At 54.2% G+C, this 20618-nt stretch overlaps 7 protein-coding genes across 7 annotated transcripts; 4 read left to right on the plus strand and 3 right to left on the minus strand.

Moving 5' to 3' along the window:
- Positions 1-328: 328 nt before the first annotated feature.
- PG994_006763 (uncharacterized protein) lies at positions 329-1045 on the plus strand (the record flags this gene model as incomplete). Its single annotated transcript, XM_066858172.1, has 1 exon — positions 329-1045. One exon carries the CDS (start codon positions 329-331, stop codon positions 1043-1045), a length of 717 nt encoding a protein of 238 aa, XP_066717441.1.
- A 558-nt stretch (positions 1046-1603) lies between these two features.
- Positions 1604-2806, minus strand: PG994_006764 (uncharacterized protein; the record flags this gene model as incomplete). Its single annotated transcript, XM_066858173.1, has 5 exons — positions 1604-1709; positions 1778-1818; positions 1887-2231; positions 2443-2503; positions 2541-2806. The coding sequence occupies 5 exons, from the start codon at positions 2804-2806 to the stop codon at positions 1604-1606; spliced, it is 819 nt and encodes a 272-aa protein (XP_066717442.1).
- Positions 2807-3935: 1129 nt separating this feature from the next.
- On the plus strand, positions 3936-4130 carry PG994_006765 (uncharacterized protein; the record flags this gene model as incomplete). The annotated part of the gene is made up of 1 exon (XM_066858174.1): positions 3936-4130. One exon carries the CDS (start codon positions 3936-3938, stop codon positions 4128-4130), a length of 195 nt encoding a protein of 64 aa, XP_066717443.1.
- Positions 4131-5879: 1749 nt separating this feature from the next.
- Positions 5880-7378, plus strand: PG994_006766 (uncharacterized protein; the record flags this gene model as incomplete). The annotated part of the gene is made up of 4 exons (XM_066858175.1): positions 5880-6098; positions 6445-6928; positions 7202-7211; positions 7270-7378. 4 exons carry the CDS (start codon positions 5880-5882, stop codon positions 7376-7378), a joined length of 822 nt encoding a protein of 273 aa, XP_066717444.1.
- A 478-nt stretch (positions 7379-7856) lies between these two features.
- On the minus strand, positions 7857-9019 carry PG994_006767 (heme peroxidase; the record flags this gene model as incomplete). The annotated part of the gene is made up of 2 exons (XM_066858176.1): positions 7857-8693; positions 8798-9019. 2 exons carry the CDS (start codon positions 9017-9019, stop codon positions 7857-7859), a joined length of 1059 nt encoding a protein of 352 aa, XP_066717445.1.
- A 927-nt stretch (positions 9020-9946) lies between these two features.
- On the minus strand, positions 9947-14300 carry PG994_006768 (ph domain protein; the record flags this gene model as incomplete). Its single annotated transcript, XM_066858177.1, has 6 exons — positions 9947-10574; positions 10724-12093; positions 12167-12527; positions 12590-13518; positions 13662-13774; positions 13856-14300. Coding segments are annotated over 6 exons (3846 nt in total), but the record flags the coding sequence as incomplete, so codon positions are not given.
- Positions 14301-18898: 4598 nt separating this feature from the next.
- PG994_006769 (uncharacterized protein) lies at positions 18899-20203 on the plus strand (the record flags this gene model as incomplete). The annotated part of the gene is made up of 1 exon (XM_066858178.1): positions 18899-20203. One exon carries the CDS (start codon positions 18899-18901, stop codon positions 20201-20203), a length of 1305 nt encoding a protein of 434 aa, XP_066717447.1.
- Positions 20204-20618: the final 415 nt, after the last annotated feature.

Here is a 20618-nt window from a genome sequence, read left to right on the forward strand (position 1 = left end):
TCTACATGTTCACACCCCAAATGCGTGACGGAGAGGATGGAATTTGTGCATTCATGACATGTAAGTCGCACAACCTAAATTTCTATGGACAACCACAGAAGGAGAAGGCACTACCACGCTTGACTGCCCTTCTCAGTGTGCATTATGTAGTATTCTTCCACAACATGAGTAACTACACAATGATTCACTGAGTTTTCGAATTGGGAGTTGCTATCAGTCACACGAAAACGATGGTTTCGAGTACCTTGTAATGTTTCGCTCTTCTCGTACCATTCCAATCACAACAGCTCCAGCAACTCTCAGACGACGACGATTGATCGTGACGCAAATGTCTCCCGCCTTCCAGGCCTCGGCCATGAATGCATCGGCCAGTGTATCCCCGCGGGACCTCGTCATGGCCTGGGCGACGGCCTCCGCCAACGTCGGCATTATTGACGACACGGCAACAATGGCCGGCGCTATGACCACCGCCATTACCGTCACCACTACCACCACTCTAACTCTGCTACCCTCTCCTTGGGTGGAGGATTATCTAAACACGCCCGTCACTTTCACTTCTTCAATGGGAGACTATCTTGTCTCGCCGGTGGATGCCATTGCCTCTTCGATAGATTATGAGGCACCAACACCACCAGCCACCACCAATCCACCAGACCATCATGAAATCCCGCCGCCGACTGCGGGGGCGCCGATCATCCAAGCTGTCGGCGACGCGATTTTTGCCTGCTCGCTCGGCTTGCTCGTCATGATCTGGCTCATGATTGCCGGGGCCGCGCTGATGTTCGCCTTGTACTGGCTCGGGGTGGGCATCTACTATAATTACAGACGACTGAAACTATGGTGGCAGCAGCGCCATCATCGTTCGGAACTGATAGCAGCGGAGCAGCAGAAGCAACAGAAGATAAAGGAGGAGAAGGACGAAGATGACTCAGAGGAGAAGTCGACTCCACCACTACCGTCGACGTCGGCATTGTCCCTCTCCAATGTATCGCGCGCCCCGACCCGAAGGAGTGCAATTGTAAAGCTGCCCAAGAAAACAGGGTGAATGAATAGTATGATGGTTCTCTGCACTCGCCGGCGGATGGGAACCTCATACTAGTGCGAGGCACTTCTTGCGTCCGTCCTAGTTAGTGTCTGGGTCCTCCCGGGGAGTCCTATTAGGTACGCAGCCCTGAAAGAGAAGAGGGTGGGCGAAAAGGAACAATACCATGACACGCTTTTGGCTCTCTCGATATAACTCTATGGCTCCCGCCTTGGTGATTCATCAAAGGATCGGGGCGCTTCTAATGCGAACTCTATCCTGCCACGCTATTCTCGCTGTTAAAGGGTATATGCAACCTGTCATCATGACCTCCCGCTTTTTGCAAGTCAACAGCCTGTAGTTTCGCCATCTCCGCCGACGGCCCTTCTCCACCTCTTCCTATCTCCGTCAATGAGCCGTGGTTGCGGTTGTTATTCATGGGAAACAACCCGAGGTCGACCTCGATCATGTCCAGCGATTCTAGCCCGCTGAGCGAGCGCGTAGGCCTGCGCCTAGGCCTAGGTCTCTTCAGGCCGCTGCCCAAAGCAACACCGCACGCCGTCGTGGCCGTCTCGAGGTCGGTCACGTTGAGGGGTTGGTGGCCTGTACGACCTTGGCGATCAGCTCGGCCAGGTTGAGTTCGATGTGGAGTTTGATGAGGTATGTTAGAGGGTGGAATTGCATGTAGCTAGAAGACAGTTTTGTTAGCAGCAAAATAGGTTATCATGGGTAATCAGGAAGCTCTTATAGTCGTACATGAGACCGCTTGGAAGTGACATGGATCCGATCAGGATCAACTGTTGATGTTTGTAAGTACGACTGATCTTTTAGTTATAACATTCGTAGTGTGTCTTGGGGGACCTACATCTAACGACACCGAGATGCAGACCATGGCGAGGTTGTAGCGGAAGAGGGCCCAGTACTTGGCCAGGCCGTTGGCGATGAGCTTGGTGCGGACGACCCAGAGGAAGTAGGCGTTGAGGCCGGCGTCGATGGCGGCGAAGATGGCCTTCTCGGTGCGGTCCCAGACGTCGTTGATGTGGGTGTAGCGGTTCGAGATCTGCAGCTGGGCCGGGATCCAGATGCAGAAGACGCTGATGTTGATCAGGGTGATGACGGCGAAGGTGGCGAGCTGCAGCCGCCGCGCCCGGCGCCGGTCCAGGAGCAGGATGGAGACGCGGTTGAGGATAATCTGGAGGATGCATTGCATCTGTCCGGGTTTTTTTTTTTTGCAATGTTAGCCAGGGAGCTGCTTGCTACCTTGCCGCGTGCTGGGAAACAGCGAGAGAGAGAGATAGAGAAAGAGGAAAGACTTGCCTGTATTGTCCATAGACATACTGATATGGATATGCCGAGGTCAGCTGGGGTTCATATTCGTTTCGAAGGAAAGGTTTCGTTCGCCCTGGATAAAAACCACATACAGATCGCAAAGAACAGCCAGAAGCTCCGAAACGACAGTATTTTAGCCCACGTGCCGAGATCCTGGGAGGTCGTGTGTGTGTGTCTGTGAACTACTAACCTCGGATTGATGTTCCCCTTGAGGAACATCCAGGAGACGATGGAGATGGCGACGCTGGAGATCCACTCGGCCCAGATCATGACGGTGTAGGCGTTGAGGCGCCTCTTCCGCCGGTACACGCTCCGCGTCTGGCGGCCCGCCTTGGCGGCGGTGAAGACGGCGCAGCAGAGCGAAGCGCCCCAGATGACGCTGCAGAGCTCCATGTCGGTCACCTGGGGCTCGTCGCTGCGGTACCACGGGGGCACCAAGAAACCTGGCTCGGCCATGGACGGCGGTGTCACATAGCTATCTCGGAGTTCTGTGTCGCCGCGCTGCTCGATATGGAAAAAAGGAGTCCGGCAAAGACCTGCAGTGAGTGTCCGGCGATGTTGGGTTGGAAGTAACGTTACGGGTTGGGATAGAGGTGAGGAGACTATAATATCCTTTATTGTCCGCAGTGATGCTGAAGTCCGGCAGAGGCTCTCTCTTCTAGAAGATTAAGCAGGTGGGAGGCTCTACGTAGTAACGAGAATCAACACCACACACACGCACACATCCACGAACATCGTGAAGTAGAAGCAGTTCTACAGCGTAGTGGTGCGTAGCAGACAGTCCATATTGTTATTACCTTCCTTCCCGCTTGGACCGTTCAAAGACGGGACGTCGCGCCAGACCTCACCTGGCAGCACGAACCGATCAGATCCCACCCTCGAGCAGATATACTTTCCAGGGTCCCACCGTCAACGCTGTACGTTGCATGTACCACCACCCAGCAAGGCAAAGTTTAACTCTTGCATGAATTATTGCGCTAAGTAACTGTATTTGCCTGACCTCTCACTGGAAATATATACCAAGTGAGCCTGGGGATCGAAAGCAGCCTGCCACGCCTGCTTGGATTGGTCAACCTACCGGTGTTCTGAATGGGGGCGGCGCGGTCGAGTCATGCACCGGCAGCCTTGATGGACCCTTCGGGTGCTCTCCTGGCTTAATAACCTTCACCTGCCACTTTTTGAGTTCGCAATATGAGCCCACGCTTGCGTGCCGGACGACGTGGGTAAAAGCGATAGGCAAAGAAACCATTGAACCAAAAGAAGCTGTTCGACCTCTCATCTTTCGCCCGTTGCCACTTGAACGTCTTAACTTCCCAGTCTTCCCCTCGTGCACGATGGTTCCCACGAGTCTCACTCCAGTATTTGCCGTCGTTTAGGTCTGCCATTATCCCATAATCGCGAGTCCCATCATGTCATATCGACTTTTTCTTGCATCACATCTCGAGACCCTGAGACCCCTACATCAGTCATCAGATCAAATCCAAACAGACTATGGACTCACGACGAGTCTGAAAGCGACGGGATGATATCACATCTTTGCCTCGCGACTTTACCCATGTCAATCTCTCCCCTCCCCCCCTTTCCCATGGCGGCACTTGCCGGGACAGACCTGGTGAACGTCGTGAACGTCTGGGGTAGGTGGAGGTGGCGGTATGATGAAATTCCCATCCATGCCCTCGGCGTCCAGCACCTGCGGTTCGCATACTACTCGAGTCGGGGCTCCGAATTGCTCTTTGCGTGCACGCATGGTCCGGGTCATGCATTGCTGTTCGCACGCTGACGATCCTGACGATCTCTTCCATTTTCTTTTCTGCCTATCCCTTTCACCATCCTTCGTACTCGCCGTACAGCGGCGATTCAGTTGGAGGGGGCGGCGAAGACATCTTCACGACGCCAAGACGTCCCGTCGTCCCATTCTCAGGAGCGAATACAGGAAGACGTCACTGATGCCATCGTCATTTCACACGGCAATGTCCATCCACCGGCTTTCTGATGACGGCATTTCATGCATGGAAATTTGCCATTTGGAGAATGTGATACCGAGGAGGCTGCCGGCGCCTGCCGTTGCTAGCGGCGGCAGCTACTCAATAAGGTAGGCACGTCGGAACGAATGCTGCAGGACCCCTATCTCACCTCACGTATCCACGTGCAACTACTCGGGGTTGACGTAGATATGAGTTGAATGAAACGAGACACATCCCGAGATAAGATATGGTGATCTACCACAGACCTGACTGGAAGCAACGTTTGGGACATGGCGTGTGCCTCCCGAATCATTCGGGCGTCGCAGCCCCGAGTCACATATAGAGCATAGCGATATGCGCATATAGGGGGGAAAGGTGTCAAGTCAGGTCGGGCCGGCGGTGAGGCTAAAGAGATAAAGTAGGCAAGCATCCACCAAGGGCTTATTAATTAGCCTGGAGAGGTATGGAGAGGTAACGACCCCTACGACGGCTGACTTCGCGATGCTCTTGGTTATGCGCCTATTGTAGGATGTCACGTACTAGCTGCTTCGAGCTTCAAGTTTCAAGCTCCAAGCTTCAACGGCATATGAAGAACGCCACAAACTCCGTGGAGATGAATTAGCCATTTGTGAATGCAGGGTCTTATGCAATGCTGCCAAGGGGCACCCCCATCAGATCAACCCAGGTTCAGCTCTCACGGCCAATTGCACATCTGCCGGCCTATAACAAGGTCAAGGTGCTCTCTGTTAACCAACGCCACGTGGCCGTCTCCCAAAAAGCTGCGAGAACAGGACAAGCAACAAACAAAAAGAATGGTTCTCTTGTTCTTATTATGAGTTTGCAAAATCCCCAGTTCATGCTGAATCTATGGATGAGACGATCTAGAACAGGGCCAAGGTAATGCGGGGTGTTGCGCTGGGTGTTGCGCATATCTGAAACCGGCGCACGTTACCGCGAGCTTCTGAGACGATCGCAACCGGTCGTTCATGCAAGCCGACCAATAGAGACTGTAATTAGAGCTTCATGCCCTTGAACGTTACGGGCACATTAGGCTCTGCTGTTTCTTGCCAACAAGTACCTACCTGATAAAGAGAACGACCATCCCGCCCTGGAATCTTGGCATCAATGTATTCGTTCAGCTCGATAGCCAGACGCACACGACGATACGGCAGGATCGAAGAAGAAGAAACGAAGAAGGAAGAGAATACCCAGCGGGGTTTTCGATTTCAAGGCAGGAAGAAGGTCAGAATAATACACATGCTCGGGTTTCGCCAGTAGAGAAGAAGGAAAAGGAGATATTATTCCCGAGCGTGGCGACTAGTTCGTCCGAAATCCCAACCCAAACGCCATTTCAAACACGAACCAACCGGCAAGACCGAGGGAGAGAAACGCAGTCGATTACCTACCTACTACTTCTTCTCTCCACCTCCCAGAAGTCAATGAGTAAAGGCGCCAGGTCGCACTTCAGAGAGGCCTCATTCGGGAGCCTAGACCAGTTGAACGAAGAAGCCCCCAAGTCTTCCTGGAAGAAGAACCGGAGGAAGTCGAAAGGGAGGACAGGCAAGATGGCCGAGTCCGAGTCCGACGTCGCGAGCGGGCCGTCCGTGACGGCGCCGACGAACAATCGAAACGTCTGGGCGAACCACATCAAGAACGGCGACGACCGCACACACGTGCCGCCGATGAGCAAGAAGGTGTTGATAGTGCGGGTCGTGCAGCTCGTCATCGCAGTCGTGTTTCTGGTCCTGGCGGCCTTTGCGGCATTCACGTTGAACATGGGAAATGTAAGTGTTGTGTGTGCGCGTGTGAAGGCTATTCAAAAAGTCTCGTGGTGATATCGCTATGGGGGAGGGTGAAGACAAGAAATTGATGAGGAACTTCTGCTAACGTAACGCTCCCCCTTTTCCTCCAATTGTAGCTCCCAGCATTCGGTACGTAACACGTCTTCTGCTGCTACTGGCATACGTTGCCAAGGCAAACACTCCCTAGGGATTGTGACTATCGCTGATCAGTCTTCTGCAGGGTTATCATTTTTCGTCTTTTCCTGGACCGTGGTCTATTTCGTGTGGCTAGCCGTGTCGATTCTCATCTACCCGGTTCTATACCATTGGATCGCCCACATGTGAGTAGTGCCAAGCATTTCCCAAGCCTCCAACAGCAGCGCACCCACCTACTCTCTATCTACCTATCTGCACAAAGTACCCAGTTGCTAACGCTAACGATCCTTTCTTCTTCTCCTCCACCAGAGTCGTCGAGGGCCTCACCAACATCTTCTGGCTAGCCGCGTGGGCCTCGCTGGCGAGCCTCGCCTCGGCCCTGAACGTCGCGCGCGCGGGCTACTACTACGTCCTCACCGCGCGCCAGATCGGCCTCATCGGCGCGGGCCAGGCACAGCCGCCTCCACCTCCGCCGGATGGTGGACCGGACGGTGGCCGCGGACCAGGCGGTGTTGGTGTGGGGGGACCCGGCGTTGGGGCCGGTGGTGCGGCGGCGGCTGCTTCGGCGGCGGCGACGGCGCGGTCGACAATCCAGGCGGCTAAGATCGCTATCTGCGTTGACGCTGGGCTGGGCGCGGTGATCTGGGTGCTCTTCATCGTTACGCTTATCGCTACTAGTGAGTTTCTCTCCCCATTTTATTTCTCTACTTACCTTCACTTGCTCTCATCCCAGCATCAAAGCATCTTGCTTTCTGTACCTTTCCAACCCCCTACTGACAGTACGCGAAGGCATGTCCATTATCAACCACCGGAAAAACAACAGAGCGGCCAAGAAGGGGAAAGGTCCGGAGGTGGCGGAGGTGTAATGAAAAACAAATAATTCTCGTGGCCGGTTTTTCCCCCGTGAAGCTGCAGGACGGCGGCTCTATCATGCTTTGGCCATGTTTCAGCGTTTCAGGAGTAGGTATTGTATGTTAGTCGCTTCTCTGTAATTATTTTTGATACCACTTGGTATTAGTCTGAAGAAGGCGCGCGAGCTCAAGCGGGTGTTGGACGAGGAGGAAGGATCGGACGTCGCCGCGATGACGGACACGGAGCTAGTTGAAGGGGGGGCTGCTACCGAATGAGACCGAGTTCGTTGTGCCGCAGGCTATTCGGGAGGTTCTGGGGATGCAGTGATATTTGTATTTACTCGTGGAGCAAGCCCAATATCTTCTTTCCTCGTATGATCGGAAGAAGTTGGTTGCGGGATCGCAGACGGGATGCTCTCTGGGACCGGAAAACTTCATGTACTCGATGGAATCAGACACAACCATATTCGATTGACCGTAAAGCAGCAAACATGACATCTACGAGACCTGCCTCTAAGATGGCGGCCTCTTCTATTCTGTCTATCTTTGTCTCTCTATGCGGGAGTAAGATACTCCCTCCCACCTCGCGGAATCTAGTTACTATAATCTAAAGCCCGAAGGCCGCTCCGCCAACTCGCCCCTGTTGTACACGCATCCTCGCTCTCTCTAGCTCTATCCATCCATCTATCTCTTTTTCATATCGTAAGACTTCTATCAATCCACCGTCTTTCTAGTCATCGTATCATGTACCATCTTACAACTTCGCCCCACCCGCCCGCCGACGGTACTGCTCATTCTCCTTCTGCAGCGGCGCCGCCTCGTCGCCCGTCTGGCCAGACCCCTGCGACTTCTCCGGCGCGCCGGGCGCGTCGCTCTTCTTGGGCGCGCTGCGGTAGCCGTCCTCGACGTTCTCGTCGTTGACTACGCGGCCCTGGCTATCGCGCTTCAGCCCCAGCTCGAGCAGCTTGGCGAAGACGGCAGCGAAGTCGCGGAAGAACAGGTCCTGGTCCGCGGCGTACTTCTCGACCCACGGCCGGAACTGCGGGTCGCTGAGCAGGCTCATGTCGGTCGGGAGCATCATCAGCCCCTCCTCCTTTTCATCTTCGTCGCCCTCGCCTCCAGCTAGGTCCTCGTCCACGTAGACGAATTGCTGCAGCCCGTTGGCGAGCGTCGTCTTCCGCCACTTGCCCTCGAACTTCAGCAGCAGCTTGAAGTACTGATTCGAGAGCCGCGTCGGGTTGTTGACCCACTTGCCCTCGAAGCCGCTGCGGTCGCCGTGGCAGCGGCCGAGGTTATGCGCGCCGCTGAGCGCGACGATCTCCTGATCGTTAAAACCCATGCGGTAGAATATGAAGCGCAGGTGGTCCGCGCCCTGCGCGCCGTCGGGCAGGCGCCCGCGCGGCGGCACTTTGGCGTCATCGACGTAGTCGGTGCGCCCCCCCTGCCAGGGGACCGAAGGGCCGCCCATCTCAGCGACGGCGACCGCGGCCGCGAGCGTCCAGAGGTCCGCGTACGAGATGAAGGGGAATTGCGACTTGACGGGCTCGAGGAAGGCGCGCGCGTGCTGCAGGCCGGCGTTGGCTGGGTCGCCCTATCAAAACAGAAAACGGATTTGTCAGCATACCAATGGTACGATTTGTTATAGAAAAACATCTTGGCGCAGCGGCGCAAGGAAACAAGGAATAAGACACTTACACCTTCCTTCTCGTATCGCATACCCGCCCCGTTCGACCCCCCAGTATTGGTCTCCTTGCAGTACGTGCCGGCCGAATGCCAGGCAAGCCGGACGAGCACCGGGCCCGCGGAGCCGTCGTCGTACTCGGGCTGGTGCAGCAGAGCGCGGACGGCGGCCTTGACGGGCTCGAGCTGTTCGGCGGTAGGCGCCGCCCCGGGCGCAGGTGCGTTTTGTTGCGGCATGGCTCTTCTTTGTCTTGTCTTGTTTCTTTCGCAAGTACTTTCGTCGTCGTCTGCTGAAAAAGATCGGTCTACCGAGGAATTGCCTGGAGGGAGGCTGAGCGAGCGTCAGATCTATTGATCAAAGAAAGAGAAGGGAGAAAAGGAAAAAAAGAAAAGAAGAGTTCGTTGGCTAGAACAGTTTGGACATGTGAAAGACAGACAGACACCCCAGATTCATGGGCAATCCAGGAGTTCCACTGTTCTCGATGACATGACTAGCCTCGGCAAAGATGACGCCCACTCTCCCGTCCGAACGGTTTGCCTTCCCGATATCGTGAGCCCCTGGCCTTATTGTCGGGCGGCCCATTTAATTTAGCGGTCTAGACCTGTGTGTCACTATTCCGCTAGTACGGTACCTTTGTTAGCCAGTCCCAAGTTGCGAGTCATTTCATCCCGTAGGGTCCCTGCAGATCATCGACAGCTGTCTCAGCAGAAGGGAGGAAGGAAATCGGACGATGTCACCATATCTATGAGTTTGACTTTTCTGCTTTTTTCCCTTAAATATCAGACTAGATACATAGCCTATTATTGTCCCTAAGCGAGGCAATACTAAAGAATCAAAAGAAGAATGAACAAGGTATCGACAAGAAGAATTCCTAACCTAGAAAATGCAATGCAAACTGTGCTATACCCATGCTTGAATGCCCTCATCATGCTTATATTCGCCACTGGATAACTTCCCGGGGCGACTCATTTATCAGGTTTAAAAGTGAAGTTGCCATTAGGAACCGCCTATGCCATGCTCCCTTTCAATATGTCTCCAAAAAATTAATTCAATCTTGAATCGCTTATCAATCCAGACACCTTCCAATTGTATATGCAAATAATCCTACAAGCTCAGGTGTCGTTACGTCGTGCGTATCCCTACTCGAATTGAAACAACGGCTTCTAGAAAGCTTGTCCATGGTAACCTGGGTTGAAGCCCTGCTGAGCGCGACTCTGCTGCTGCGGGCTCATCACCCTGGGAATCTGGCCTGGTGGTGGTGGGCTAAAGGGTGGCGAAAACTGACCCTGCGGCGCGTAGCCCCCCTGGCGGGGTGAGTTGGGTCCCGGGCTGGTCCACCCGCCGCGCTGAGCATACATCTGAGCTCCGCCTCCGACGAAGTTCTGGGGGTACCCCATAGCTTGCGGCCCCGGCGACTGGGGGCTAGCCAGCATGTTTCTACTCGTGTTCATGTTCGAGTACATCCCAGAGGGAGGTGGCATACCTCCTGGAGACATGGGCTGTGCGTAGTTCTGATAGCTCTGCTGCTGTTGCATCATACGGCGTTGGTCGATTGCTTGTTGGATAGCTTGGCCGCTGTACCCTTGCTTCGCCTGCTGCCTCTCTCGCTCCCTAGCTTCGATGGCACCGACGAGACCGGATCCTTGTTGCTGTTGCGGGGGAGTTCTGTTGGCTGCCATGTTGACCAATGGTGTGCCAGTCATGCGTGCCACCTGCTCTTGCTCTCTTGCTGAGAGGTGCGAGTCACCTTGGCCGCCCTGGCCACCCAAAACAGCACCGGCACCTCTGGAGCTGGGTCGTTGAAGTAGATCCTGCGACGTGGATCGAGAGTGGCTGCCCATATAGTCGCGGGGACCCTGGCTTCGCTCCAGGGCGGCGTTGGCGTTCCAGTGCGATATCCACTAAGCGAAAAGCCCGAAGACTGGCGCTGGTGAGCGTACAACGGCGTAGAGGCAGCAGCCGCACGTTGCTGAACAAACTGCTCAGCAGAGAGGCCATGGCTGCCTGAGCTGTCAGAGCCTTGCTGAGCCCCCGCAGGCTGCCATACTACACTCCGGCGAGCTGTGTTTTCTTCAGATTGCTGCCGATTGTGTGCCGTGTCAGGGGCTGGGGACTTGCTCGGTTGCAGGGGCGCAGGGGAGAAGGATCGCGGACCAGGCGAGAATGATCGTGGGGGTGAAGCAAACCCGGGAGTTGGTGTTTTATTGCGGGCCGGGTTCGCGAAGTTGAAGGTAGGACCGAAATCCACATTCGGAATATCTGGCCGAGGAACATTATGAGATTCGTCGCCCACGGTCCGGAGAACGCCAGCTCGCGGTCTCTCCACGGAGGCAGCTGTGTCTGTCGAGGGCCTGGTACTAGCATAATCTGGGCTCTCGGCCGAGTCGTAGCTGCTCGCGTAGCTTTGATTCGTGTTCGTGCGACGGGGTATAAAGCCTATTACGCCCTGTTCTGGTACTATACCTTGGGGCAGGTCTGGTAGCTGTTGGGGTGGGGGTGTGCTCCTGCTGCTAGAGTTACTCGTATGAATCTGGGCGAGTACGTTGGGATCAAGCCCGCGGGTGAAACTACCATTACTCGAGGCTGCCGACGAACCAGGAATCGAATCGCCTAACCCGCTCCGAAGGCTGTCGGACCGAGTTGGTAGTGGCTTCCGGTGAATGGGAGGCGATGTGTTTAAAGGTGCTGGTGGCGGCCGCCGGCTTCCACCAGGAGTTGTTGGCCTCGATCCCGGTCCTCCAGGGCCCGGTGGGCCGCGGTACCCTCCTCGTCCCATATGAGGCGGAGTGCCACCTGGACCGGGAGGTCCGCGACCAGGTGGTGGTCCCATGTTTCCTGGAGGAGGTCCACGTCCGTTCATCATGTGAGGAGGCTGTCCACGCCCAGGCGGCGGTCGCTGATCAAAACCGGGACCAGCCCCCGGCCCGTAAGCCGGACTGCGTCTATCGGGAGTCTGTGGACGAGAGCCTGGACTAGGCCCACGAAAGCCCGGGCTCGGAGGGACCATCTCGTGATTCAAGGATGACTTAGATACCTTTGTATTGAGACGAAGTCCGGGGGGAGGCAGGGCAGGCGAGTTTGGACGATCCTGGTTTCCGTTATCACGATAGCGGGCATCAGCAGCCATGTCAGGGTTGGAAGTGTGAGCAGGTACCGGGGGACCACGTTGGTCCGCGTGGGGAGCAGCCAAAGAGTTGTTTCCCTTCTTCTCAGCGTCCCAGCCGTTCTGCTGGCCAACTCCGCCAATGCCACCGGCTTGCGCAAGTTGGGTTAGTGTATTGACGGACATGCGACTGTTTGCTCGACGCATCTCAGGGGAGTGATATGGCCTTTGGTTCGGTCTTGCTCCTGGGGCATGGGGAGAAAGCAGGTGGCCGAGACACTGGTTCCGGCGTCTGAAGTGCCCGCATTGCCTCCAGGTTCGGAGGCTCTCGATCTTCGTCCGAGCTCATTCGTTCTGGGGTTGCGGCCAAGTCATTCACGAACTGGCGCGGCGGACCCCGACCAGGAGGGCCGTTGCTGACTGGGGAATCGGAGTGAAACGGCGGCGGCGGCGGCGCGCCAGAAGCTAGATTGGAGTCGGACGCATTCCTAGCATGTCCTGACTTCATGGCACCAGCCATTGCCGAAGGCGCTCGTTCGCGGTTATGATCCGGAGGGGCTGAATCGGTCCTGGGCGGAGGTCGGTTGCTGAGAGACATCGATCGCGATGAACGAGCGGAGGGGGGCCGCTCTCGGCAAAGCCTACACGCGGTTTGCCTGCGCCTTCCGCACCCTGCCCAAAACTGAGTCGTTTGCTATTTGACCTGCTACGGGTGTCGCCGTCGGGTTCGTCGCTGATGCTGGTCATACGCTGTCCTGTCAAATCTTTGAGTTGTTTCCTCCAGTCCCTCTCTGACCAGGCTTGGCTCCCGTCCGACAAAATCAACCCATTGACATCTAGTACCTCCAAGTATCCGTAGCGTCTGTGCTTTGGCATAGCAAACATCAACGATCGAGGGTCTATGGTGCTGGCGACTAGTCTACCAGGACGGCCATACAGGCCAAACGTATCCCAGGTAGGAAATAAAGACCGTAGCATCGTCTCGAAGCCGCTCACTGCCGGGTGGACTTCCGGCATGATGAATACGAATCCTTCCGTAGACGAAGGTGGATCCGAATGAATGGTGATAACGCCTTCGATCTTGATCAGTGTGGAAGCGTCAATCAGGGACTTTGCCTGAGGGTAGATGGCGTAGGCCGAATAAGCATCCGTGATAGTCGCAACTGGTTTTGCCTTTTTCTGCTTCTTTCCTTCCACCTTGCTTTCGTAGAACCGGATGTCGCCTTTGAGTATTGGCGCATGCGAGCGATCGTATGGGGACCTCTTCTTCATCTCCTTCTGAAGTTTTATATATTCCTTCTCGTCCGGAGGCGAGATAACGCACCAACAGCGTTTCCATGGCACTCCGGCACCAAAGCGCACTCGTACCCATTCTTGGGTCGTGACCCGGGATCTCTCCATTATGATTGCAATGTTGTTCAGAGTCTTTCCCTTGCCAGCGATCAGAGCTCCGGTGTAGGCTTCCTGCAGCGTTGAGTGCTCGTAGATAGAAAGTCGGATGCTGGCAGTCCATTGAACAAGCGAGTGACGTGAGTTGAAATGCAGCAAGTATCGGTTCCTCCCAGCCGTGTTGATGCTCAGTATATTCTGTAGAGGCTTCTCTTCGGGGGATCGCGTCGGTAACGAATCGATCTGTTACTGAAGTCAGCACTCCATTCGGCCTTCACGAATGGTGCGGGGGGCATGATCCTGAACTTGTTAGGGTATAGTGCCACCTAATACTACATACCATCTTGATTGTGGCATCCGTCAAGTTAATAAACTTGGGGGAGGACTTCGCCAGTTTCGCCGGCGGTGTCCAGTTCGCTGGCATCCCATAGCGACAACACAGTGCCAACAAGCTGGGCGAAACATTCTGTCCATGTCCTGTCTGGGTTCGGACGACCCTCTAAACCGCGGGGTTAGCACCATGCATGACTTGACTTGCAGCATCGACAATCGGATGGAGGCGTTGGAGGAAGTTACGCACGTATATTTTGGTCGTCGAGCTTCAGGAAATAGCCCTCTTGGTACAGCTTGTTCGCATGGCTGTTGAGGAAGGTGAAGATGGGCTGCAGCTCCGGGATGGTGTCTTCGTTGACGTCCATGAGGTGCGGTTGGTAGGTCTGCACCATAGACAAGGGTCGTGACGAATTTCTATTCCGGGCTGGTGTGCGCTTGGGTGGTTGAATCGGGGACTCGGCTAGAGGAGAAATGTCATGTTTGTCGCGTACGGGTGACGACGGTACAGGTGTGGATGGCAGGCGTGCTGAGTTGGAGCGAAATCTTCCAAAAGCCGGGAGCGATGTGCGCTCGCCGCATTGATTGAGTGCAAAGTTGGGTTTTTGGGCGCCGTCGTTTGCAGGTGACGTTGAATTCGGCGATTCAGTAAAGGAGTCTCTTGGATTCCCAGAAAACTGGGACATAAAAGAGAGGACTGTTGGCTCAATAGGGCATGATTAGCATGATGGCCATTGCAGATTATTATTATGGCTTCGGCTTGGCGCAAAGTCCTAATTAACAGGAAATGCCGAACAAACGATGGATGCCCAGCAATGCCTAAAGGGAGTGTGGGTGCTGGCTCTCTTTGTCCGGCACACTGAGCCGAGCTGCTGCTGCACAGAGATGGGATCGACCCTTTTTTGGATAATTCCTGCACTTGAGGAATGCGAATGTGCTTCAAAACAGCAAAACAGCAAGAGTCGAAAGGAAAGAGTGGCGAATAAATAGTGAATGGACACAGATGCGGCTCAGCAAACAAACAACAACAACAACAAAAAAGCTGTCAACTCGTAGGTTAAGTAGGTCAAAGTCGCAAGCTATCAACAACTCTCAGGCGGTCTCCCAACTTTCCTCGGGCGTCTGTGTGCATTCACCGATGGGCAGATAGCAGCACTCAGCCAGCCAGATATTGTGTCATAGACATAGAAGCTGAAAAAAGCCCGACCTAAGTAAGCTATTGGCTTGTGGTGCAAGGCAAGCGCTACTAAGGAGCACTCAAAGAAAAGGACATGTTATGTCATTTGCTGCCTTGGGTACAGCTACAGCTGCACATCTTCATACAGCATGTGTGCTGAAGCTCCGTGATACAGGGGGGGCCAAGTGACGCACCAGCTAATAATACTCCCAAGTCCCGAGTATGGATCAAGAGGAATTGAAAGTACCATGGTGGGCCGATGGGAAGATGAAAGGCGGGACTGTATCGCTTCATAGCAGATGGATAGGAGGAGGGAGTAGAAGAAGCCAAGAAAAAAGAAAGAATATACGAACCTCGTTTTCGTACCATCGTGAACCACAGACTCTCGGCAAACCCGCCGGAGGAGGTCTATATGTGTGGTTGTTGTCGACACTCTGCCAGCAGCAGCAGTGTGATATGGTCGACCGAGAGAGACTCTTAAGTGAACTGAGCTGCCGGTGCAGACTAGACCCACCACAGAGGCTTGCAGTGTTGGTCGCTTATCTCTACCATGCACAGCAGATCATCAGCATTCGTCAACCAGGCCGATTTGCTTGTCCGTCCGTCCGTCGCTGTCGTTCGTCCACTGCAGTTGGTCGTCCCAGTTGAAAGTTAAGGGGGAAGATGGGCAAAAAGGACCGAAAGACTTCCCCCGGGCTCAACGTGGAGATATTACAAAGCAGCCAGCGAGGCGTCCCGCTGAGCTGTCAAGTGAGTCGGGATAAGGATACGAAGAGCAAGGGGCTGGTTTGGGTGGATTTTGGCCGGATTCGTAACTGGTTCGCCGTCCAGGTGAGGTCCCTTGGCACAGGGGGCGGAGGGGGACTTGGGCAGACTGGGACTTGGTTTTGGCTTATAGGAAGCGTCACCTAGGTACTCACTTTGACTTGCTTCAGCTGCTCGTCGGATTGGCGACAAAAAACTGTGTTCAACAAGAGGCGGAAACGAATGTCGATATAGAAAGGCCCGAGACAAGCAATATGTGATAGAGGAAGAATTCCCACCATCTGCTGAAACTTCCCCAGTGATAGTAGCTCCTGAATCAGGTTTCGCTCAAACGAGGTGCGAGTAAGTGCGCGTCAACCGTATTCTATTGGACAACCGACTTCGGATTGACTGTCTGTCGTCGTCTCAGGATGGATTTCGCGGAAGAGTCGGGGGCGGACTCTAAAAAAGATTTAACCCTGGTCGTCCGGTCTCAAAGTGTCAAAGAGGGTTCTCCCGTGCCTCGAAAGCCCAAAACTCAAAACTCGGTATCTGCGCAAGAGCCGATTCGACCTCAAGACGGCGGGGTTATTTTCGTGCTTCCAATCTAGAGCGAAGGGCCGGGAAGGAAGGGCAAAAAAAAAAAGAAGGTTCGTCGCAAGCTCGAGAGGTTCCGGTCAAGCAGGAAGAAATGCAGGTGCGATGAAATATATTCTCGTCTGTCTCTTAATCACGACCGACCTACTACGTGTACGGCGACTTACGTAGGTACTGTACTGTACCTAGGGTAGCCAAGATGACCCGTCAAACAACCCAGCCCAACCACGGGCGGATTAGCTACGTAGCTCTGAAGGTGTATTACTATTGGCCGCATAGAATAATGGGAGGCGGTGGTGTAAGTCGCATGACGCTATCCGATCTTTCCTACTCGCCGTGTTTACAGGGACACGACAAGCAAGCGCGGGACTAGAGGGGACCTACGCCCCACTACCAGGAGCGCGCAACAAGGGCCGGAATGCAACTTTCACCTGCGAGCAAGCAAGGTAGCGGAGGGTTTTCGAGGTTGCAATGTACCGGAGGTAAAAAATAAAATAAACTCACTCCAATATTTTCTTATTGTATGGGCTTCGTGATGTAGGTAGCGGCTCAGGTATCTCGTCTTGAACTCTACATTGGAAGAGCTGTACGGAGTATGCATTTGATAGAAGCAAAAACACTGTTAATTTCTGGTAGAGAAGAGAAGAAATACGAAACCATGCCTCCCGGCCACCTCTTTTCTATTGCGATGGAATGGGTAAGGGTAAGAAAAGCCAAGACAGCCCAGCTCGGTTTACGACAGGTTCAATGTTCTTACTACAGCACTTATCACTTACACGTCCCCGGCTCGGCGACGCCTTTGGGCATGGCCTGCATACAGGTATTTTGCAAACGTGCAGGTATACGTGTATTTGCCCTGGTTGGCCGCATCGAGCAAAAAGCAAGGGCATGCGCAGACTTTTGAGCAGGCTGCGCTTGTGCTATGCCTTACGAACGTGCGATGCGATGCTGTTGTTGAGAAAATGTAGAAGTGAGACCTTAAAGATCTCACGGCCACCCGTTGCATGTTAACCAGTACGGACGCCTGCGCATTAGCCGGTTTATATAAGGCATAACCATATAAATACGTATACAAATTCGCTCCTGTACTTGATCTGGTAATGGCAGGTATTTCGTGGCTGACTTGAACTGCTACATGACTTGCATTCTCACCGAATATGTATGTATTATGAGCCTACTAAGTAAATTACTCCACCACGATGAAGTTCTCCATGATGCCCCTGGCCCATTGGGTTAGAAGCGGCTCGGGTGAGACGGATAACCAGAAAGCTACAGACACTTCTAGATTATGTATATGCTTTTGTGTGAACAGCATTCTTATGTCTCATGTCCCTAGTGAAATGCCATAGTACCCGGTAGTGCCGGTAACACCGGCGTGCTGCAACCTTGTGTGTTGTTGCAATCTTCAGAAAACCTCAAAAACCCAACCCCCTGACCCCCTTCAGCTGTGGAGACCAGAGTCTGGGCCGCATCTCATCTCCAGCGCCAAACTCCTGGAGCCCACCGTTACTGACCAAAGACTGGCTACACTGAAAATAGACGTTAGTTCGATATCAACCACGTTGGCTGCCAATGGCGGTTCTGTGTACCAACACGTTTTTATGCTCATGCACATCTGCAAGATAATATTGTTTTACCTCTGCATCTCTGTGCTTTAATGTACTCCGTATGTTTGATCAAGATACACCTTTTGAATGCACACCAACCTCATCATTCTCTCCTAATCACCGTGTAAGCATCACCTTGGCGGGCTTGGCGCAGCGGTATGAAGGGATTTAAAATCGCACACACGCGAACAACGGCTCCATGGCATCGGCTGGAGATGTTCGTTCGTTGGCATTGGTTGGGTCAAGTCTACCAGTTGACTGGCATACATACACCAAGTCCGATCCTCCTGTCTAAGCCCACCGGAACGCGCGTTTCCACTGCAGCCAACCTGTTCTCCGAATTGCGATATTCCCAAGTCCACTACTGTATTTGTAGATCTTACAATAGTCCTGTCCCAGGCACCTGGCTCAGGACGTCGCAGATCGTGAATGCCCGTCATCATCACTGTATCAGCCCCGGGAACAGCAACGAGGTCGAGGACGGGAGACTATTGCTCCCAAAGCTTCTTCAACGACGTCATCTAATATTACTACTCCCTAGCCAGTGCTATTTGGAGAGAATATGAACTGTCGACGCAATGTCTCGGACAGGAACGAGCTTACATGAACGAAATTTCTTCTTCCTTTCTCCTCCGTACCAATGTGGCGGCAATGAGAACTCGTATTCCGTCGCGCTTTCAAGGAACGGACAACACAATCGCCATATTGAGGCGGGCTACATGCATTTATTATTTGCTAGGGATTCAGCCTCATGCTAAAATAATGTTATACGCATGTCGAAGCAGTGCTTGGGCAGGGTAGCGGAAAAGTGCAAGTATTGAGAAAGCAATTATAAAAGCTAGTGTACCCGTACACCATATATGTGGTAATTGAGGATTGCGTAGATGTCAATGGGTCTGGTATTGAAACACGCCATGTGAAGATCAATGTCTCGCGATTATTTTGCGAGCTCGGAGTAGGGACCCATGATTACGGCGGCTTACAGCGGGCGCCGATGGTTCCAGCAGCCTTCCCCAAATGCCGTCATCGGATCTCCGGAGTACCACTTTACGACTTTCCAGCGTGCAACACCAGAACACGGGTACACGATCTTGTATCGCACCAACACAATAGGACTCTGGCTGCATTGGAATTTCGCTCCTAGGTCTTGATTGACCTGGTCGCGGGAATGAGGAGGTCACCTCTCCCAATTCATCTCCTGGCGTCCACCCCCTTCAAACTAGCAGCGTTAGCCATCCGTCCCCAACGGACCTTTCTCCATTTTAGTTGTCGATCGTATGTCGTTCCCACGCGAGCGCCGCAGCAAGTCGCCGCCCGTAGTAGTAGCAGCGACCAAGTCGAAAACGATGATGATAAGGATGTGGTAATTTCCTCCTCCGCCACGTCATCGCCGTCACCGTCGCCCTCGTCAGGGTCATCCACGGCACGCCTCCCCTTCCGCTTCGAGACCGGCTTCGCCCTGTTCGCGAAACGACCGCCGCGCCCCTTCCCGCCGCCGTTCTATAGCCCGCCGGCGGGCTCCTTTAGCGACCCCCTCAGCACGCACCACCAGAGCCGCGACAAGCGCGTCTTCGTGGGCGGCGAGCTGATCCGCGGCTGGACCAACGGCGACGACGCCGTTTACGAGAGCGACCACTTCCTCTGCGCCAACGACGGCGTGGGCGCCTGGTCGCGGCGCCCGCGGGGCCACGCGGGGCTCTGGTCCCGGCTGATCCTGCACTTCTGGGTGTCGGCGATGGAGGAGGACATCGCCAAGTCGCGGCGCGCCGGGGCGCCGTATACGCCGAGCCCGGTCGCGTACCTCCAGGCGGCCTACGAGCGGACCCTGGAGGCTACGAGCGGACCCGCCGAATGCCTGGGGACTACGACGGCGTGCGGCGCGCAACTGCATTACAAGAACGGTGGCGAGCCGAAGCCCCTATTGTACGTGACGAATCTAGGTGACTCGCAGGTCATGGTCGTGCGCCCCAGCCAACGCGAATTGGTCTACAAAACTACGGAACAGTGGCATTGGTTCGACTGCCCCCGCCAACTGGGCACTAACAGCCCGGATACTCCGGAAAACAACGCCGTCATGGAGACAATCGAGCTGAAAGAAGGAGACGTCGTGCTGGCCATGTCAGATGGTGTCATTGACAACCTGTGGTCCCACGAGATCGTCGAGAACGTGTCGTCCAGCGTGGAGCGCTGGGAGAGCGGGCAAGGTGGCCAAGCCGGCGGCGATAGAAAACATGGAGCCAATGGGGGAATGGACTTCGTCGCCGAGGAGCTTATGAAGGCTGCGAAGGTCATTGCACTTGACCCCTTTGCGGAGAGCCCCTTCATGGAACATGCCATTGACGAAGGCCTGGCAAGTGAAGGAGGTAAGATAACCCCGTCAGGTGGGAGAAGCCAGGGCTTGATGCTAATTGCGATAGGGAAACTTGACGATATCAGCGTGGTTGCTGGACTTTGCCAGCGTAATACTGAATGAGGACCCGAAAGATTTTACGAGGTCCGCATCGTTGTGATGCTACATAATGGGTGGAAATAGCCCAACAACTTTTATCCTTACGGGTTACCATGGATTTTAACCATGGCATCGTGACGGCGGTTGACTAGTACATTTTCAAGGCGACATTGCGGCAAGCGAGTCATTTCAGGTTTTCAAGATTGGTATATCGTTAGATTTCAACATCATGGAAGACAGGCAGTCAGTCCATGGCGTTAACCGGCGTTACGGCTATGAATGAGTTCAAGTTCAAGGTGGTAGTGTCGGAATTGGTTCCGTATGGTGTCCAAGACAATTAGCTAAGGTAGCCTGCAGGGGCGGCAGGGTGGGGGGTAAATTTGTTTAGTGGGACCATGCCTCTTATCTAATCGAAGCTCCAGTCAAATTTCCAAATGGA

The sequence above is a fragment of the Apiospora phragmitis genome, assembly GCF_038363925.1.
Source record: "Apiospora phragmitis strain CBS 135458 chromosome Unknown utg000006l:1.0-5683423.0:1.0-5690449.0, whole genome shotgun sequence".
NCBI classification, from domain to species: Eukaryota; Fungi; Ascomycota; class Sordariomycetes; order Amphisphaeriales; family Apiosporaceae; genus Apiospora; species Apiospora phragmitis.